Consider the following 15,040-nt stretch of genomic DNA (forward strand, 5'->3'; position numbering starts at 1 on the left):
ATCTGAACTGAAGAGGAGGATTGCCGTGATCCTGGCGCCTTGGCCAGCAAGCCAGGCTGGGCTCACACAAGTGTGCAGCCAGCAGGACCCCTCCTCCGTCGCTGTGCATCTCCCTGCTCCAACACGAGGGTACCCATCTGCATCTTCAAGGCACCACGGCAGAGCTCTGACTTCTAGCTGTGCAGAGAAACTTCATTACAAACTCCATCTGCCCTCCACACCTTTCCAGATGGCCTACATGAAGGGAAACAATGTGCATTTTAGCTGCAAAAAACAATAACCTGTATTTATGGTTTGATTCTAAGCCATAATTCAGTGCGAAAGCTCAGCAAGTAAACAGAGCTTATGCTTTTAAGTCACCTGCAAGGCTTCAGGCCACTTGTTCAGCAGAAGCTTTCCTCCTGCAAGGTGCCAGCCTCTGCTCAGGAGGAGTAGAAGGTTTCACCAGGAGGAGCTGTCACACCCACACACGACATTACGAGGAAGAGAGCAAGCCACAAGAGTGCCAATGACTGTAGCTATAAGTTATTTATTCTGCAAAATAGAGGTATCTTCTATGGAGTTGAACACTGGAATCACAGCATTTTGAACTGAGTTGTGGAAACATTATGACAGCACACACACACACACACGCAGGCACACACGTGTACACCTACACACGCGCACACACGCGGCCTTCGTACGGGCCCGGCTCCTGCATGATCCACAAGGAGCCCTCTCTGCACCTTTACTTGCAAAAACCTGCAGTGAGGGCTGCATTCAAGACCCCTTCCCCTACTCACAGGGCTTCCCAGGGCTGGGCAGCATCGGGAGCATGGCACAGGCAACACGTGTGTAGTGCACAAGATCCCCTGCTCAGCGTGCAGCATGTCCTGGATAGGAGTTAGCTCTGGGCAGAACGCAGCCCTCGGTGGGACACTCTCTACTCTTGCTCAGTCTTTGCTCACACAGAGGAGCACAAGGTGTCTGCAGGCAGCAGATACAAGTTAGGACACAGTCAGTGCTCCCTGCTCGCCATGGTCCATGTTCCAAAGCCGGTAAAACTCTGCAAAATCCACATAGGGCTCCACACGCCCATCCTCATCGGGCTGGAGAGAGTGGGTGGGTCGGGAGCGGAACAGACCTCCATCTGAACTGGAGCTGCTGCTCTGCGTGTGAGTGTTGGTCGACTGCAGCGTCACAGTTGGGCTTTGGCTAAGGAGGGAAAAGGAGAGGACATGAACATCTTCATTCTACTTCACCTGATGCAGTGGACAAGAAAAGCACCAGAACAAGCACCCGTTTCTTCACCGATCAAGCTATCTTAGCAGACAGATAAAAAGTTGCAGTCACTTGCTCTACGAGAGCACTCAGTGTTGAGAACTGATTGTCAGAACCGACAAACATCAAAGGTATCTGATTCACATTAACTGGAAGGCCTTAAGTACAACCAGGCATCTAAGGAACAGAAAGGAAGCAGAAAAAACCAGGCATGCACTCTGCTGGCCTCCCCATACCCAGAACAGTATGAGCTTTACGGGAAGAGTCTGGCAGCAAGGAAAGCTGTTCTTGCATGACCTGTGCTGCAGCCAAAGCAGCTCTAGTGCGTCAGCCTCATTGTTTCTGGAGCTACAGAGCACAATACCCACAGTGCTTCTTCACTGTGCAGTGTGTACACACCATGCTGGGCCAAGGGCTCAACCTAAACTACAGCCACTAACTAGTATGACCCTGCAGAGTAGATCCAAAGAGGACCCAGTTCCAACCTTTATCCACAATTTTCCCCCGGGCTGTGCCTGTAAAAAAATCAACTTCAGTAGTGCAGCCTCTCCAAGAGCTTTACAGGTGACCTGCATAATCCCTCTTCCTTGCTGAAATGAAGGGCACCCACACTGCCTCTGTGCACACACCCAACACACTAGGCACATGAGATGCCAAGAGAGGGGCTGCTCACTGCCAGAATGCCCTCCACAAACAGCAGCAGATGCTGCTCCCAAGGCACATAGCCAGAGCTGTTCAGAGCTGTTGCTTTGCTCATTCCCACTCCTCACACAATCGCCTTCCAGCTAACACATGATGCTGGCTGTCAATATGGTAGTGGGGGGAGCACACTCCAGATAAGGGACTGACTGACAGGTAACTGACAGCAGTCCCTGCTTTTCAGCCACTTTATACAGCGTGAGGTGCAGGGAAAACAGTGGGTAGCAAGAGAGCAGGACTTTACTTAGTGAGGGTGGGGGTGGCTTCATCCAGAGTTGAGCTGCTGTGGGCACCATTGACCATCTGGCCTTGAGAAGGCATGACAAGAGACAGCGTGACACTTGTCTTGCTTGTGCTTTGGGAGCTGGAATATGGCACAGAGACTGGGTAAACACGGCCTCCTGAGAAGGGAGAAAACAGAAGTTATAAAATGCAATTCAGACATGAGCAACCAGGGGTGCAACACAGCAGCAAAAAACCCCAAAAATTTGTATCAAAGTGCCCTTGATGTTGTACTGTATCCCATCAAATTGTCACAGGTTTGACATCTCAAAAGCCAATAATCTTGTCTAATAAGAAAATTCCTTCTACACCAACTACCTCCTCTCCCAATGTGAGGTGAGTGCCGGATCAATCAAGAGATCTTATCTTCCTCCCCCCATTTTGTTTCATTCTCTCCCCAACACACCTTGCGTTGGTGTCAGCGTGGGCTGGCTCATCTCACCCAGAGGGTACCCAAAATTCCTCACAAGCAGTGTCATGTCTTCGTGACGGGGACAGAACTTGGACCGCTCCCCACCGCTGGCAAAGGTGTCACAGTGAATGCGCTTGACGCGGTCCACCACTGCTTGTGCCACAGCATCCAGTGACGTCTGCTTGGCAAACTCTGTGGCTATCATGGCTGCAATTTCCTGAGCAGAGAAGAGAAAAAAAAAATCACCAGAGAAGATTTCTAGGAGATTGTGGAGGAAACATTTTCCTGCCATCTGATCTAAGAGCTTTTATGGCAACTCATCTGACTGTGATGCTTACCTGCTGATAATGTGCCTTTGTGCCTTGAGTCTCCCACTCTCTTTAATGGGCTACTCCTAAGAGACAGGCAGCTGCCTAGAAGAACTGGCTTGGCAAAGCAGCTCCCATATTATTAGACTGGAATGGGGTGGCACAGGCATTCAGCCCGGCCAGCACTGACAGCACAGATGAGAAGGATAGCCTATATGAGAACAGCTGACACTGCTGCAGTGAGTCAAAAGCCACAAGAATGTCTCCCTTGTGAGGAGCCTCACCTGGTTGGCCTGCCCAGGCCCATGAGCTGCCTCTAGAGCTTTGTAGAGCCCTTCCGACATGAGCACCAGGAAGCCCGTCACCCCATCCAGCGAGTGCCCGCCGTGGATTTCAGGCTCTGCTATGATGGGTTTAGATTTAGCAGCACTGGAAAGAGAGAGTAATGCAGCATTTAATGATGACATAGTAGGTGAGAATTGAGTGATCATGAAGAAAAGGAGGGCTTGAAACCCCACAGTCGAGTTTTTCTGACCTGAGCAGTTCAATATCAGTATAGCCATATTTGACTTTGTAATCTCCAATGCGCCGAGTGCTTTCCTGCCCACGAATAGTTCCCACTTGTTTTATTTTCCCTGCATCCAAGCCTGCCAGATTGAAAATCAAAAATGCTTCGTTAACTTTGTGAAACTTGCAGAACTTACTCTGAGAAAAGAAATATCCACAGTTGCAAAGAACTGTACAACAAAATGAGACACGGAAGAATCATTGGGTGCTAAACAGGGAGAAAAGGAATAGCTGTGTTCCGAGGGCCACCTTTTAATTAGTGAGAGAGAAGGAAGGAGACACACACAGCCCAACAGGCATACTCTGAATGCAACAGCTGGCCCTGAGACAAAGCCCACATCCTGGTCCAAAGCCACCAGCACTGCTGGCCTGGCTGCACAGGCAGCCGAAAAGGCAGGGCAACATCTGCGCCCGTCAGCTCTGTATAGTGTAAAGGGAGGAGAAGGCAGGAATGAGGAAAACATGTGAAGGATTCTGTGTTTTCTTCCACCTGTAACTGACCCCTGCTCCTAAGCTCCACACGGCAATTTCACTAATACTAAATACTAATGCTAAATACTAAATGAGACTGCAGAGAAAGGCTGTGGAGTCTTCCTCGCTGGAGATATTCAAGAACCTGTACAATGCGCTCAGGGATGACCCTCCTTGAGCAGGAGCTTGGACCAATGATCCACAGTGGCCCCTCCCAACCTTACCCATGCTGTGAATCCGAGAAAAAAAGGGAACTATCTGTGAGAGGCAGAACTTGTCTCAAGTGCTCAAAGTGATGTGGGATACTCCTAAAATAAGAACAATGATCAAACAAGCATTTATTTAAATAAACTTACAGTGATATAGCTCTGGCAGGGGCTAGGAAGTAATCCCATCTGGAAGAAGGTCCTAACAGGGACCATCTGAGGGTTGCTACTATTCAAGGCAGGACTTGGAGCATATGATCCATTTACCTGGTCTGCTCTGGCAACCCCCTTTCCTCATTATACCTAGAGCCATCAGCCAGAAAACATAGAGATTTTATCTAGGGATAGCTGTCCTCAGTACAAGGTGAAGGCAAGGGTCCAGCTGAAATTCTCCCTTTGAGTCGAACCAAGCCTTGCTGCACAGATGGCTCCACACCTACCCCAGCAGTAAGACACAAGTCCTCCATCTGCTGCAGACCACAACTGACTCATCAACATGGCCTGGCTCATTTGCCAGCTCCTGGCAGGGAGGTACATGCCACTGATAGACACAAACACTGGGAGGCTCACAGGACACCAAGAGAAGTTGTGTCTAAATCACAACAACTCTCCCAGGGCACTGAACGAGCTGTGATGTGCCAGCTGAAGAATCATAAAAGCACAAGACCTCTCCCACCCTTCCCTCAAGACAGGGGTGGCACAGGCACTGTCATGAAAAATCCTATTCCCAGTATCTCTTATCTCTGTGCTTCAACCTAGCCCAAAACTAACTTCCCTTGGGTCCCCAAAACAGCTTGTGCATACTGTTTTGTTCCACAGGATCTTCCTTCTGCTGGGACTGTAAGCAGGAGCACCAGTGCTGGGCTAAGTTAAGGTTGGTACATCTAACAGATCCCTGTTCTCCTATGGACTGCAGCTAAATTCTGCATTTTTGGTAGTAAAAACACACTCAAAAAGTCTCTTTCCCTGGATTCTTGTATTTAGTGTTCTGTTTCACAGCACATATCCCTAGTGCAGGCGTAGGAGTAAAAGTGGGAATGAAAGAGAAATGGAATAAAACAAGACCCAGTAGCAGAAATTACCACATCAACAGCCTCACTGATAAGAATATATCTGCCAGGTGAATCTAATAAAGCATGCCACCTTAGATCTACCTAAATAAAAGTACACAACTCAAGTATCTCAGTAAGAAGAATTTGGTACTGGCAATCACACAAGTGGTGTGGGTTAGCTCTAGACCAAGAAAGCAAACATGTCAAACACTGTAAAGGAAAAGGGAAATTGCCTAAAGCAAAATGTCAGCATTAGGAGTTCAGCAGTTACTGATGTGAGAGGAGTAAATGCCAGTGCTTGGCCTGGCTCTGTCTGAAGTGAAGCTGCTTTTTTTCAGCAGCAGCTTGTACAAAGGCAAACTGAAATATACCATCCTGAGGGTGAGGCATCACACAGAACTTAAAGCAGCATAACTGTAGTTTGCCTCCACAGGAGCCGTCATACAATGTCTGCTCCACTTCTACCCTCTGGCTCTGTGCTTCCATTCCTGCCTTCCTATCGACTACAGCAACAGCTGGAGGGCAAATCAATGCCACTCTGGCAGCTGGACACAAAAGTAACACTCAAAACTTGAAACAAAAGCATCATTTTCTGCTGGCTCAGTGAGATGAGCTTACTCACCCTGTAGCCCCAGAATGGCTAGAAAGGCACAAAAAAAAGGCACTGAACTTGTCATCTGAAAACATAGTAAGCTTCTTTTTGTGGTTATTTATTGTTCCTGTGGTTTGAGTCATTCTTGGTGCCCCAGATAAACAGTCATGCGATGTTCTCAGCTAAGAACACGAAACCCAAATGCTCACCCAGCTGAGAGAAGCGAAAAAGTTCATCCTCATTCTCTGTTGTGTGGTCCACGTTGAGCTGAGTCACCTGCAGCCCATCCACTGTGGACTTGCAGAGCAGTGCCCGATTGGTACCTGCAGTGGGAGCAGCGAGATGAGGCACCAGATAGCTCTGCCGTTAACAGGGACAACATATCCAAAGGGAAAGGAACAGAGATGGGAAGAAAGACAGGAAAGAAGAGAAAGGCTCATGTACTGTCTCCTCATGATCTCCAAAACGCAGCCTTGCTAGCAGTATAGTGGGCCTGCTAGGCAGCTCTCCACCCAGACCTGAGCCACAACCTCCCAAGCAAGTTCTCTATTTCTCAGGGAACCTGCACTAGTCCTCTCGACCCATTTTCCCTCTGTTCTTTGGCCATATGCACCACATCAACCAATATCTGCAGGGATGAAGAGCCAGGTTGATTTCAACTGCTTGTGTAAGTAGCAAACATATCACTGCTTGGCACAGACCAAAGAAACTATCTTTTACTTATCTTTTATTTCCTAGAAGCCCTGCCATCCTCAGGAATGCTGATACCGAGCCACTGACAAAAACCAACTCACCCACATTGGCAATGTAGAGCTTGTTGTTGAGAACGACAGCCACAATAGCCATGGCTCCTCCAGAGATCTCCTGCTCTACAACCTTCAATCTCTCCACAATCTTTTGGTACTGAGGAGGGAGCTGGTGGTGAGGGACACCCTGGAAGCCAAAATGACACAGAAGCTTAAACACACAGTCCACAACACAGAAATCACAGCTGGAATAAAAATTATGTAGGGAGGGGACTCATCTTGACATGTCTTAGCCTTAGCCTGTACAAGACACAAAATTTTCTGCTCAATCCCAGTGAATGACACAGCTTTCATGTGATTCTGGAGAGGATATTCCAGCACACTTGAAGAACAGAGCTCATATTTGCCCAGATGCCATGTAAATTTGAAGCCTTTCCTCTCATCTGCATGGCTTTATCCTGGAAGAGCCACATGTACAGGCTGAACTCTTCTCTGTGGTACACTCAGTTCCTCACTCAGATAACCAACTCCGGGAAATGGACCAAGGCATTTGCTTCACTAAATGAAAGCTTCCAGAAGAGAAGTATGGAAAAGTAACTTTCACTTACAGCCTGCCTTGGATTAAACAGACTAATATGCCCAAACCTCATCCAGCAAGCTGGAAGGTGGGACCTCCAGCAAGCTCTGCTCTTAAGGTTACATTACCTCTGGCAGCTGAGATTGCAGACTGGCCTTCTCTGCCAAGGCATCATCAATGGACTCCAGGAAACTTCTTTCCACCACATCAAAAGCCTAAAAAAGTCCATAAAGATAAACTAAGCTCTTATCAATGCCTACAGACTTTGGGGCTACCCAACCTCACCTCTCTAAGACCAACTCATCAGAGTGGATGTTCACTGTACATACAGACTTTCAAGGACCACTACAGCACATTGAAACACAATTGTTTCAGCACAATGAGTTAACAGCTTGTAAAAACAATTTGCAACAACTCAAAACAGGAGACAACACCATAAAAATTACATTCACAGCAATGTCAGAGACCTATCTGATCTTGTGTGTTGATTCTGCCACTCAAGAAAGCGCGCTCACAAATCCATCTCCCCACACATTAACTTCTCCCCTTCACTCACTGTCATCTCCTTCACAGGATGACTTGTTCCTACACGTCCAGGCTGCAGCTTCCTGGAGAGCTCTCAGCACTGTGCTGACGGAGCCAGGGGACAGATGGGATGAGGCAGGAGTGAAACAAAGCACTACAGATGCTCAGGATGAGTGCAACTGCAACCACCAGATGTTTCCAACCCCCACAGAAAGCAGATGCTGCTCCCCTGATGGCAAAGAGGAGGTGGGTAGTGCAAGAAGCAGGAGCTGCTCCCACTCAAAGCTCCTTTACCTGCAGCAGAACTCGACGCACGTCAGCATCGCTGTGATCCGCATGGAGCTGGCCCAGCAGCAGCTCTGCAGAGAGCCTCTGACCCACGAAGTTGGTGACTCGGTTGCCATCATAGCCATTGAAGACACCATAGAGGTAGCAATTGTTCTCACTCCTGCCAAGAGGGCAGAAGCAAAGAGGTCACAGATCTCTGTAAGACAACAGTTATCAGCAGCAAGCTCCTGCAGATACCTCTAGCATGCTCAGGCCTCACCCTCTTCCTCCACGTCCTGTGTGACAAACTAAATACCTCTTCTACCTGTCCTTGTGCCAGCAGGAGTCGGTGTCACAGGTGCAACTCACCTGAATTTTAACCAGTTGTCTTCTAAGGGGTGACCCTCTGTCCCCTTGCCATCTGCACTGTAGGAACGGTTTGGAGCCGAGCCCACCCCAGAGAGATGGCAGGATGGTAAGTCATCTGTCCAACTGGGCTGCTGCTCCTGGCAGACGGGAAGAGGAACGAGATCACGTAAACCTCAAGCAGTGTGAAGAGAAGATCATGGTCCAGTACAGGTCACCAGTCCAGCCTCACCCTCTTCTCAACCCTTCTGCCTTTGCTAACTAGTAGCACAGCCAATAGCTCTGCATTTCCCTGCTGCAGAACAACACCACTTACCACATCCCTTTCCTCTGAAGCTGAGCTCTGACTACACTTCAGCTCTTGTTAACAAGAAACCAGAAATTTGTACGCAAGTTTTGCACTCCATACAGCACAGCACTAGCTTAGCCGTTCCGACAGTGAATCAGATCCTCACGCACCCCTGGCACGGGAGTGCAGGGAAAGCTCTGGATTCTCCCAGGACTACCCAACCGGGACAAGGGGCTGGGGCCTGCTGCTGCAGCCAGCAATTAGAGAGCCATCCCTGGGGCGCCATGTCCCGCTCGGCCTGCAGAGCCAACTGCCCCCTGACACAGCGGGGCACCCCGCGGCACCGGCACGGCCCCCGGCCACCTGCCGCCCGCCGTGCGCTGCAGAGCGCCCGGGCAGCCCGGCCCGCGCCCCGCCGACCGCGACCCCTGCCCTGAGGCGGCACAGCGGGCGGGAGAGCAGCACCCACCGCCCCACGGCGGGGGAACCTCCCCCTTCCCACACGGCAGCGCGGAGGGCGGCGAGGAGGAGGCCGGGGACTGCCTCGCACCCACCTGGGGGGTGCGTGTGCACGGAGGGGGGGAAGATGCCACTCACACTCTGCAGCAGACTCCTCCTCTGCGCCGCCATCTTGGAGCGGGAGCGGCCGCCTCCCTCCGTCCCTCCGTCCCGCCCTGCGCCGGCACGGCCCGGGCCCTGAGCCCCGCCCCGCCCGAGGCGGTGCCCGCACGGCCCGGGCCCTGAGCCCCGCCCCGCCCGAGGCGGTGCCCGCACGGCCCGAGCCCTCAGCCCCTCCCGCCCGAGGCGGTGCCCGCACGGCCCGGGCCCTGAGCCCCGCCCGCCCGAGGCGGTGCCCGCACTGCCCGGGCCCTGAGCCCCGCCCGCCCGAGGCGGTGCCCGCACGGCCCGGGCCCTGAGCCCCGCCCGCCCGAGGCGGTGCCCGCCGAGCCGGAGCGCTGGGAAAGGTGTCTGTCTGGCACCTTCCTGCGGGGCTCGGCGGAGCGCTGTCGTCTCCGTGTCTTATATGATAATTGGTAAATGAATCGTGTTAATCATAGAAGTTTTGGAGTTTGTATAAACCAGAATACTTAAAATAAGAAAAGAACATGGTCCTAGATAAAGGGAAATATATGATTAAACCCACTCTGTTTAAATCCCCCTCTTATGAATATTGTGTATACCGTTTTGTAAAAGGAAAAAAAGGGGGTTTTCCATAGTCTGAAAGGGTTTTTTTTTGCAGAATCAGATCTCCTGGCTTTGTGTAATCAATTGCAAACTATCTGCTAACTATCTTCTTCTGTTTTTTATCTACCAAGACCAGATGAATTGTCCGAAGAGCATCCCACGGAAGTTTGGAAGTTTCTTTGACCATCACTGCCTACCTTGCAGAATTATGACAACAAAACAATAACAATTACTGATTACTACAAGGAAACCATGCTATAAAAGGGAGCTGCAAACCAAAGTTCAGTGGAGCATGGAGTGTGCTGTGACCCCTCTGCCCCCCACCCAGTGCTCCATTGCTCTGTCCATATAAAATAAAGCAATCTAAATTTTGCTGAATATTGAGAGTTTTGTTTCTCATTTATCACATGAGGATCATATAATCTTGGGATCATCAGGGCTGGGGGACACATTTGAGATTGTCCAGTCCACTCAGCATGGCCACTGTTAGTCACATCACCCAGCACCAGATGCAGTGATGCTTAAACACCACCAGGGATGGCGAGTCCATCACCTCCCTGGGCAGCCTATTCCAATGTCTGACCACCGTAATAGTGGGAGAAAAGAAAAAAATCAAATAGCTAATCTGAATCTCCCTGTCTCAGCTTAAGGCCGTTTCCTCTAGTTCTCTCACTGGAGGCAGAGTAGAAGAGACCGGCCCGACCTCACTGCAGCCTCTTTCCACGGGCTGTAGAGAGCAGTGAGGTCACTCCTTAGCCTCCTCTTTGGACTAAAAAACCCAGCTCCCTCAGCTGTTCCACACAAGATGTGTTTTCTAGATCTTTCACCAGCCTTGTTGTCCTTTGCTGGACCTGCTCCAGCATCTCAATGTCCTTTTTAAGTGAGGGGCCCAAGACTGAACACACTCATTGAGGTGCAATTGGTACTGTGAATCCTGGACCCTGTGAAACGGGGTCACCCTGAGTGCCAGAGAGCCCTGAGGCACCCTGGTGTTTGTAGGAAATGCTTTGTAAGAAATGCTTTGTAAGAAATGCTTTGTAAGAAATGCTTTTCTTAGTAGTGCATCATGTTCCAAGGAACCTCTAGGGAAGACAGCCCAGGTACCAGCTCTCAGCTGCACCCAGCTCTACAGGCACCACATCCATGGCATCCACGTGCCTTAGCTTGCAGCCTGTGTCCTGCACTTTCCCTTTCTCCTTTGCAGGCTGTGACATGTAGCTGGACATGTCCTCAGGGAAGCAGCAGGAAGGTGTCTAGGACAGATGACAAGGGGTTCTCAATCCTCACCGCACTTTGGAGCAGTTCTTGGTAGTCTCAAGCCAGGCACAACAGTAAAATCACTTGTGTGCCTGCCTGAGTAATGCAGATAAAATCAGAGATCGCTGATTTTGCTCTTATTTAAGATCCTTTCTTGGCATGCATAGGCTGTTTCCATTGAATCAGCTCAACTGGGGGAGGAGGGAAGACACAAAATTCAATATCACTACTTTTCAATATTATAAATCAGCAGAAGAGCCCTCCAGGAGTGTGAATGTCGTATCTTAATGTGAGTGATGGCCAGCAGTCAGGCTGTGGCAGCAAGGGCTTCGGGAAGAGCCCTGTGTGCTTCCCTGTGTGTTTTGTGGCTGCAGGGGCTCCAGCATGAGAGATGTGCAGTTTCAGTCATGGGCAGCAGTGCAGTCATGGTGAGGATGGGAGTGTTAAATAGTCTTGACTTCCAGCAGTGGCTTGATACACTTATAATGACATCTTTGTGGCAGATATATTTGATTCGGGTGCACTTCAGATATAATTGTCAGTTAATTAATCTCATTCTATGGAATGATGGCTTTTGCTGCAGGGGTTTCTGCCAGAGGACTCCAGCTTCCTTTCCTGTAAATCCTTTGTCGATTGTTTAATTTCTTTCTTCGAAATATACAAAGATTACAGATCCTTCCCCTTCATGCAAGGCTCACAAATATACAGAGATTCAACCAGAATTAGGTACACAGGCAGAATTACCTTTTTAAAAGCTTATATTATGCAAAGATAGAAGAAAATTATAAATTTAGAGGCAGGGTCTACAAACAAGTTTCCTCAGGTTTAGGCTTCTGTGTAAGTTTGGTCTCAGTTATGTCATTCAGAGTATTCCTGTGGGTAAAGCTGTGACTAGGTACAAATAATTATAGGAATAGGTCTGAAGTCTGTATTAGAAGTAGGATGGACAGATTTAGTACTGACAAAGATTTGTTTTCTTGCCAGTATCAAAAAAAGAATTCCCAGTGCTGCAGAAAAACGCATAGCACAGCACTGTCCGTGTCATTAAAAAGCTACAGGCAAGTGTCTTTGCTTTGGAACAGGATGACACTTTTTCAGCATTGCAGCAGCAGCTTATGGTTATTTAATGCCATTGAAGGTTGCAGTCGTGCACCTTGATGAGCAGTCAGGCTCCGTCCTTGCTCAGAGCGACACTGCAATCAGCAAGGCGTTGGGTGTGCCCAGAGACTGTCAGCACGTATTGCATTGCAGGACTGAGAATTCAAGAGTCTTTTCTGTCTCCTGCTATCCATAAGTGAGTCCTTTTGAGACTAACAAGAGCAGAGTCTGTGTGAGAGTGCGATAAAGCAGAATGTGAAGGCAATGAGAGAGCAAAACCACTTTCCTAAAGATACAAGATAGAAAATCTGCCACTTTCTTTGTTTGTACAATGGCTTGTCACCTCTTGCAGTTAAAAATGTGCCCTGTTCCTAATTTAAATATCTGGCTTTGGCTTGTAGTCACTAATCTTTGTCATTTGGGTTTATCCTTTTCCTGCCAGTTTGCGCTGGAATGCAGACCTGGTGCAAAGCATTTTTTTCTTGGTGAAAATACTTGTGCCAGATTCTGCCTGGATACTCCTGTAGTTCTGCCACTGAGCTTCTGCCCTAACCTTGAGTTAGTCAATTAACTACTTGACCTGGAAAAAAAGTGCATGTTAGGATTTAGCAAACGAGGCCATTTGCAGCATTAAATGCATGTTTGTCCAGCATTTTGAAGTCCTCCAAAGGGAAGTGATACAGAAACCGGTGAGTTGCTCCATTAATGTCTGCTCATTGAAAGCTTTATGCAGCACTTGGAAGATGAAACAGTGCACCAAGTTTCTGTTGGCTGTATTGATCAAGGTTTTTTAACCTCTATGCTTCTTATTTTCCGCAAATCCTCTCAGAAATTGCTGTGCTGTATTCCTATGCAGCCAAGATCTCCCCAGGAATGCAGGACATTGGTCACTGAACTTCACCATCCATGCACGAGTAAATGAATTACATGCCTCAGTGGCTACCAGATATACAGCTTCCCCTCTTATGTTAAATTCCCACATTTCTCATTCCTCCCTCTCTCTCTTTTTGCAATTATTCTCCCATTTTCTCTGTCCCCAGTGCTAGGATTACACACAGAGCATTCCTGGTGCCAAGCTGTATTGCTGCTTTCCTGTTTTTATGGCTGCTTTCTCTGCAGGAAAGGAAGCAGCATGGTGGCTACTCGTCTGCTGGATGAAAGATGAACAGTGTGACTGAGCAATGTGCCATGGGGAGCAGGGAGCTCAGGGCAGCCCCTGCACAGTGCTCTTGCAGGTATTCAAAAACTGGGAAGCATTTACCAGATTCCTGGCAGAAGCCATGACATTATTTAGTTTCTCTCTATTGATCATGTGTGAGATAAGTTTAGGGAGATTTTTTTCTGTTTTGATGCTAACAGAGGCTGGAGCTAGAAAGGAAAGCCATGATTTTTGGCAAAGCTTGCAGGAGGATGGAAGAAAGGAGGGGTCTCTCAGGCAGGGCCAGTTTGCCATACTTGCTCTGCTCCTACTGCAGACAGAAAGGAAGGTGGGGGTGGCATTGAGAGGCCTCACACAGCTCCACCCCGAGGTCACCTCCAACTTCAGCCTGATGCTTCCCACAGGCACAGGTGCCCTAATGTTCCTCACTTCTTTGCAGGCGTGCTGGAAGGACAGAGAAATAAGATGGGGCAATAAAAAGAACAAGTGTTAAGGAAGGAAAGCTGGAAACAACAGATTCCTTCCCCCAGCACCCTCTAAGAGTTGGAGAGCCAATGTGGGGAGCTGTTGCCAGAGAAAGGGGGAACGATGAGAGTGTGCTGATCCCCCCAGGAGAGAGTCAAATACCTCTGCAAAACAGTTTGTACAGTTTTAGACCAGCTGAATTTTTGAGGGAGGGAAATGGGTTGTTTCATATAATTTTATTGAACTCCTTGATACACTAAACAGAGTTTCGTCTCCTTGAGTCCTGGGATTATGTGAACTTTAAATGAAAAGAAAACAACTTTATAACACAATTGTTTCTAGATGTCATGGCTGCAGGGAGAAGCTTTGAAACATGACTCATAAGCATGTGAAATACCAGAGCAAAACTAAAGAGATTTCAAATGATTAGAAAACACAAACAAACTAGTAATGTTGGAGTCCTACTCATCTGAAATGCTTGCTTTTGGCAACATCTTGTCTCACCAGTTCTTAACTCCACCTGTTGCCAACACAGACATTTGCCTTTCTGTGGGCTTGGTATCTCCACAAAACATCCACCCCAAAAGCTGTAACTGTAGGAAGGGTCTTTGTCCAAACAAAGATTAATCATGAAACAGATGAGTCGGTCCACCAACACTTTTGCATAAAATCTCGTGTGCATGTGCTGCAGTGTGTGCTCAGCAGTGGCCCCAGAAGAGACAGTTTGGAGGACTGGCTAGAGCCTGTTCACCATCATGTGCCTCTGTTTGATGTCCTCAAACCCCACAAAGGTTGGGAAATGTGGTACTCAGGTACTCAGGTCACAGCCTCAGTAAAAGGGGATGAGAAGGCAGCTTTAGCTAAGCATCAGCACAGGATGGGATTTTGAATTTAATTTTTATTGCAAAGCCTGTTGAAACAAGACTCTTTTTAGTGGTGGGCTACCAATCACTGACACCCACTGTGGGCTTATTTCCCAGGATTTGTTTATGTTTTGAAAACCTGCAGTACACCAGACACCTGAGCAATGGTCACACATAGATGAATAAAGACACATCAAAGGACTAAACAGATCTGCTTCCCTGGGTGTGAAAACACAGGTGTTTATTTTCATATGGATTTGTATCCTATATTCTGGTAAGTCTCCCATCCACACCTCCTATTGCCACATCTTTTTCACATTGAGAATCCACTTCTAACACAGCATGTCAGGTTCCTCAAGTTTTCCTACTGATTAGGTGAGAGACACTTGATGGT

General features: G+C 48.5%; 1 protein-coding gene across 1 annotated transcript; it reads right to left on the reverse strand.

The window, feature by feature from the left end:
* Positions 1-509: 509 nt before the first annotated feature.
* TAB1 (TGF-beta activated kinase 1 (MAP3K7) binding protein 1) lies at positions 510-9,288 on the reverse strand. The gene is made up of 11 exons (XM_079304688.1): positions 9,217-9,288; positions 8,334-8,470; positions 7,992-8,145; positions 7,301-7,387; positions 6,644-6,782; positions 6,059-6,172; positions 3,497-3,608; positions 3,246-3,390; positions 2,648-2,870; positions 2,204-2,360; positions 510-1,194 (listed from the first exon to the last, which is right to left on the reverse strand). The coding sequence occupies exons 1-11, from the start codon at positions 9,247-9,249 to the stop codon at positions 987-989; spliced, it is 1,509 nt and encodes a 502-aa protein (XP_079160814.1). The 5' UTR covers positions 9,250-9,288; the 3' UTR covers positions 510-986.
* Positions 9,289-15,040: the final 5,752 nt, after the last annotated feature.

This window comes from Erithacus rubecula, assembly GCF_903797595.1.
Source record: "Erithacus rubecula genome assembly, chromosome: 4".
In the NCBI taxonomy this organism is placed as follows: domain Eukaryota; kingdom Metazoa; phylum Chordata; class Aves; order Passeriformes; family Muscicapidae; genus Erithacus; species Erithacus rubecula.

What these genes read in the sequence shown, in the direction of transcription:
- TAB1 (XM_079304688.1), bottom strand. Translation starts at nt 9,249, where the DNA reads ATGGCGGCGCAGAGGAGGAGTCTGCTGCAGAGT. An exon ending in GGAGGAGTCTGCTGCAGAGT is followed by an intron (nt 8,471 to 9,216) that starts GTGAGTGGCATC and finishes CCCGTCTGCCAG; the next exon opens with GAGCAGCAGCCCAGTTGGAC. An exon ending in CACGCTGACACCAACGCAAG is followed by an intron (nt 2,361 to 2,647) that starts GTGTGTTGGGGA and finishes CTCCCTTCTCAG; the next exon opens with GAGGCCGTGTTTACCCAGTC.